General features: G+C 35.2%; 1 protein-coding gene across 1 annotated transcript in view; it reads right to left on the bottom strand.

The window, feature by feature from the left end:
• Positions 1-331: 331 nt before the first annotated feature.
• The window catches only part of Rhobtb3 (Rho related BTB domain containing 3), a 57,290-nt gene continuing 51,487 nt past the window's right edge, over positions 332-6,134 (bottom strand). Inside the window, exon 12 of the mRNA XM_026385883.2 lies at positions 332-3,204. Within this exon, the coding sequence (XP_026241668.2) occupies positions 3,089-3,204 (116 nt within the window). The 3' untranslated portion in view covers positions 332-3,088. The remainder of the gene's footprint in view (positions 3,205-6,134) is intronic.

Raw genomic sequence — 6,134 nt, 5'->3', positions numbered from 1 at the left:
GATATGCAGGATTTTGCAAATTCTGCAAATTGATTTTCCCACAGAACTCAATCCTATGTCAAATAATTATCAAAGTATTTTCAAGAATAAAGACCTTCCTAAAAGAAATTTTTATTCTTTAAACAGTTGCTAAAAATAATACAAATTCTTTTATCATATCATGCATGAGTCATCTATAATATCAACAACATGTAAAATATTTTGTAATGGAAATTATCTATGAAATAATTATGCTTGATAAATGTAAGGTAATATTCCCTAAATCATTTCAGCAATTCAACACTCAAGGTAAAATAAATAACTACAGGACACTCTGTTAAACTTGTTTTAAAAAAAAGGTTTATTTGTTACAAAATGTTAAATACTAAAGCTAAAAACATATAAATTCAGGTCAGGCTATATTAAAATACACACATACCCTTCTTTGCAAAATTGTTAAAGATTGAATTAAACAGATGCTTTAAATAAAATAAAGTACTCTTTGAGGTTATTTTTGTCTAATTAACTATATCAGTGTAGTGTAGAGTTTGTAAAATTATAGTTGAAAAGTTTTGCTCTCTTGGAATCAAATTTATTCAATCTTTAGACTTCTGCTACTACCCAATGTGAAGCTATCATGCTGGCTTGAACAGGGTGAGTCTGTTATGATACTGAAAATTCTCTATCACAAATCTAGTATCTTATATCATGAACATGGAATAGTCAAAGTATATAAAGGATTAAATAGGATGAAAACCTGGCTCTGAAACAAAAGGCCTTAGTTCTACTATATAGTATCTTCTCTAAATAAAATGGTAGGTAAATATACTGAAGCAGACATCAGCACAAAGCATACATCCATCTAGAAATAACTTTTAGTTGGGGGAAAAAAAATCTCAAAAACAACACTCACTTCTCCAAGATAACTGATAGGTAAAATTTCTTATTATTTTAAATTGAGTAAATTCAAAAGTCTTGAGTCTACGCGTTCAATGCATTTAAAAACTAATTTGATTCTACTCTGACTAGCTCTGCAAAATTGTGACATCTGACTGTCTGGGTCACACAGGAGGAAGAATTTTCATAATAAAAACACACTCAATACCAAGGAGTACCAGTTTTCAAATTCAACCCCCACTCAGGTCAAACAGCCTAAACGAAACAGCTATATTCTATTGAAATCTTAAAAAAAAGTGTTTTTGAGAAAAGACTTTGCTTTGTTTTGTACTTATATTTTTCAATTTCCTAAAGGTTTTAGAATTTTAAGTGCTGTAATTAATATGGGGATGAAACTATGCTTATGAAGAACAAAAGGTTATCACTGCATTTTAAAAGTTCATAAATGTGAATGAATTTCTAGAAATCTGCTATAGGTGTACTCTTTTACAATGTTAATCCTAGCCTCATAGGATCTGCCAATCTTTGATTAAACCAAGGGATTAAGCAAAAAGCATAAAATTCCAGCAGTCTTCACTTACACAGTCCAATTAAAATCAGGTTTTTTGGAATATATCTAGAGGAAATTTTTAGTGCTTTCCTCTTTCAGTGATGGCATACATACAAGGGTTAACTGTAAGGAATCCTAATATTATAAGATTATTTAATCAGATCTTTAAGAAGTTGGGAAAAATATACGTATTCTAAAGTCACTGGAGGTTAACAGAAAGATATAGTCCAGTACTAAATTACAGATGACAATAATGTTCACAATAAATAGTAATCGGATTGCCCATCTCCAGGCTTATAGACTTCTGATGTCATCATTTCTATACACGTGTAATATGAGAGAGGTTCTAATCTGTCCTCCATGGAAGTACCCTTCTCTCCACACATGACAAATCTTTGATACATATCCTTTCTTCTAACTTACTGGGTAACCTTAAGGGACAAGATTCATGCTACTCCATATCAAATAGCTTTGCAGTCCTTGGAAAGAATTCAAACAGTTCAAGCCACTGACATCCATGTCCTACTCTTAGCAAAAACACTTACCAAAAAAAAAAAAAAAAAAAAAAAAAAAAATTTCTTGAGCCTTCATAGCAAATTCTCTAGAAAGCACCTTTTCCTGTGAGCATCTCGTAGAATGTATATTAAAATCAGGCAAGTAGGTCACTCTCACCAACATCCTGATGTTACAGAATCATCAAAGTAACTCTTCTTCTGTGATACAGCCTAAATGTGAGTGTTTTAAGACAAAACAACACTCATTTGCCAGCGGAAGTGGCAACAGAGGCCCTTGGTGGTAAGGACTTCCCCAAAGATGGGAATCCATATATGTTCTCTTCCCTTGATATCAGAGCCTCTTTTCTTTCAGAGAGAATGATATTTGAATCAGAAAACTTCATATTTTTTTTTTCTGTCAGGAAAGATCCATAATTTAGGGGACACTGTGCCAGGTGAAAACACAGGGCCCTTCTTCAATCATTATTAAGAATTTTGTGACTGCAACAGCACAACACTGAAAAAATGCCCTGCCCTTCTAAGTGGGAAACCCCTGTGACTGAAGGTCACACACAGACAAAGCTGACCCTGGTTCAGTTTCCTGCCTAATCAAAATCCCAGGGAGGACACTAGGCGATTCAGGTGGATTGTCCAGATGAAAGAATTTTTTTTTTTCATGATGTTGATTCAAACACTGTCACTGCTTTGGAACCAAGTGGCCCATCACTTTCCAAATATCTCAACTTGGACTGTTTCGTCTTCCCCTATATTTCTCATGGAGAAATAACTACACTGGGTCTTTGAAAACCCTGTATTTTAATAATTAATCAGACATGATGAAATTTCTATATTAATCCTAAATGATTTTTTAAAATTTAAACATTTCTTATCGGGGAGGGGTCTTAATATCACTAAAGCAACAGGACATCTTATAGGGGAAAAACAGCTGTACAACAGCTTTATGTTTTAGGGTGAAGCCTGTTTTAGTCGGTAGTATAGTTTGCTCCCTTTTAAGATCACAATAGTTTTTTTTCATGGAGAACTAATAAACACATTAAACTGTATGATAATCTTTGTTTTAACACCCACATTGGTTTCAGTCATACGAGTTTCACTGCAACCCATTCTCCATAATAATAAAAAAGTGTACTTATATAAAAGTTCCAGGTTACATTACTAAGCAACGGCATTTCCGGGAGTGAATATACTTCCTGTATTCTGCAAGCTGCTTCAAGTACATATTTGATGGCCATCTGTGCTTTTCAACAAAACTGCGTTCTTCCACTAAAATTGTAAGAAAGAGAATGTGAATGAATACATTTTATTCTTGATCAAAGTATTAACCACTGACTTCCTATGTAACAGATAAGATCTGAGCTTTCCCTCAAGCCTTCCAAATCATTTAACACCATCCCAGTTAAACCAGTCATCAGAATTTAAGTTATTATGTGTTTTTACAATTATATACATCTCATCCACTGCTTCATCAAATAGTATTTGACTATTTTACTTCTTTTTTTTTTTCTTCAATAAAACTTTTGTTTTTCCTGGAGATAACTGGTTCCTTTTTTCCACCTAATTCTCTTTGTAGCTAACTTGGCCATCCAAACTCTGTGAAGTACTCCTAGTTGTTTCCCACCAGGACGAAGTCATCCAGCAGTTTCTCCACTCCAGTTGTGGCTGGCGCCCAGGGCCCTTCTCATGGAGCCCTCGCCCTCTTGCTTTCCAGGCCTATCCATCCCTTTGTGCTGGATCTCACCATTTCTCAACTCTTGGGCCTTTACTTTGTTTATCCCCTTTGTTTTGGTGAAGTACAACCTGTTATTAGTGTTCTGAAAATGGGGCCTTTGAGAAGTTTTTCTGAGGTCTTGCTTGTGATGAAATGTCTTTAGTCTATGCTCACACATGATAGATTATGTGGTTTGGTATAGAATTCTGGGTTGAAAACTCCCCTTATGAGGTGGAACATGTTTTCCACTGCTTTCTACCTTCTAGAACTCCACCGCCACGCAGACTCACAGTCCTTTGAGGGTGGATCTGTGTTTTTTCAATCTTGGAAACTTAATTTTCTTTTTATACTCTGTTCTTGCACGTACTAATGATGTACTTTGTATGTTCATTTAGCTGAGCCCTTAGTAAACTCTTTTCACTAGTTGATTCAAGTCTTTCAGTACGAAAATAACTTCTTGATTTATTTCTTTGGTAATTTCCTCCCATTGGATTTTTTCCCCCCCTGTATGAACTTCTAATAGACACTGAACTTCTAGAAAGACTCCAATTAAAAATTGGAGTCTCAATCTAGAAAAAGACTCCAATTAAAAAAACTAAAACTTTCTCTCCTATCTGTCCCTGAATTTTTTGTCCTACTTTCCAAGAGATTTCTTTACTTTTGCTTTTTAATTATTTTATTTAGTTGATTTTTCATTTTTATATATTTTATATTTATATTTTTTCTATCATATTTTTAATTTTTAAGACCAACATTTCTACTGTTTTTTAAAATTGTGGTAAATACACATACCATAAAATATGCCATTCTAATTTTAAATATACAGTTCAATAGTGTTAAGTACATTCACACTGTTACACAAGAAAGAAAGAATCTCCAGATTCTTTTCAATTTGCAAAACTAAAACTCTACCCATTAAACAAATCCCTATATCCCCCTTTACCCAGGCCTTGGAAACCATCATTTTATACTTTCTAATTCTATGAATATTATTACTTTTCCTTCCTTCCTTCTTCCCCCTTCACCACCACCACCTCTTTTGTACCAGAGATTGAACCCATGGGAGGTTTACTCCTGAGCTACATCCCTAGTCTTTTTAAATTTTGTTTTGAAATAGGTTCCTGCTAAGTTGTTGAGGCTGGCCTCAAATTTGCAATGTTCTCCTCAGCCTCCCTAGTCACTGGGATTATAGAAGTATGCTTTGCACCCAGCTGAATATTTATTATAGTTCTAGTTCTACTTTATGAATGCGTATCTCTTATTCTTTGAAATTGCAACATCTAAAATCTGTGGGTACCCCTAAAATCTGTGGGTACTCCTGTATCTATGTTCCTTTAAGCACATTCTCTTTTATTTTTGTTTATTTAGTTTTATTTTTGGTATACATTTTTTATATCAGTGATTGCTCCAAATATCTTTATATTTCCTTTCTTTTTTTTTCAATAATGTTTTTTTCCCATCTTTATTTTCATTCATTCATTTAGTTTTATGTGGTGCTGAGAATCCAACCCAGTGACTCACACATGCTAGGCAAATAACTTTTGATCCTCAGTGATATTTTCATATTCAACAGTGAGATACTAGAGAGCTGTCTAGAAACCTCTGGGGCATGGGTAAGACTTGGTGACTGGAAGAATACACACCACATGATAGAGTGAATTTCTCCCAAATGATTGAATTTGTACATTTTCCCACTGCACAGGGCATGGAGGGCAGGGTGGCAAATACCTAAGTGCCAGAATTGTAGAACCTGGATATGGGAAGGAGGGTGGAACCTCATTAAACAATCTATACACTTTCACATAACCCCCTGCTTCAGCCTAGCTCCTCATTCTTTATCCCATCAATACCCAGAGTTCATGATTCTATAACATGTTTTGTTTTAATGCCTCCATAAGTAAACTTCCTATTTCCTGTGAAGAAAAGAAGCAGCTGCCCGAGTAGGAGGTGAGGGTGTGGCAAAAGATTCAACTCATCCCACTGCCTTGGCCCCACGCCTTGTCCTGGTTTCTCAAACACCTGCTACCTCAAGCATGTAAGGCTAGCTTCTGGGATTCTGCTGGGTGAATCAGCTTGTTTCCCCTTCTGTATGCACTGAGGCTTCTTTTTGCTAAACCCGTTTCCACTTCTCCATCTGTTCTATAACCTCAACTACTGGAATCTGGATTAACAAGGTCGGGGGTTTAGGCTGCAGGACCCGAATAAGCAGAAACAAGCTGGACGCTCAGGGAAACTATAGTTCTCTAGGTTCCAGGAGACAAGATATGACAGGCTCAGTTAAGACAAAACACCAGAGAACAATTATCACCCATGAATTCAGGCAGACAGAAAAAAAAAGAAAAAACCCACGATATTAAGCTAAATTAAACTGATAAAAATGAATCTATAGCCGCCAAGGGTCATATATTCCTATGAGGTGCTGTTCGTAATATTTAATGAGCTATTTAACCAGGGTTCTCAGGTATCCATGTCTTGATGAGATTTT

This window comes from Urocitellus parryii, chromosome 1, assembly GCF_045843805.1.
Source record: "Urocitellus parryii isolate mUroPar1 chromosome 1, mUroPar1.hap1, whole genome shotgun sequence".
Taxonomy (NCBI): Eukaryota; Metazoa; Chordata; class Mammalia; order Rodentia; family Sciuridae; genus Urocitellus; species Urocitellus parryii.
Note: the sequence above shows the minus strand (reverse complement) of the source record. Positions and strands in the feature narration are given on the sequence as shown.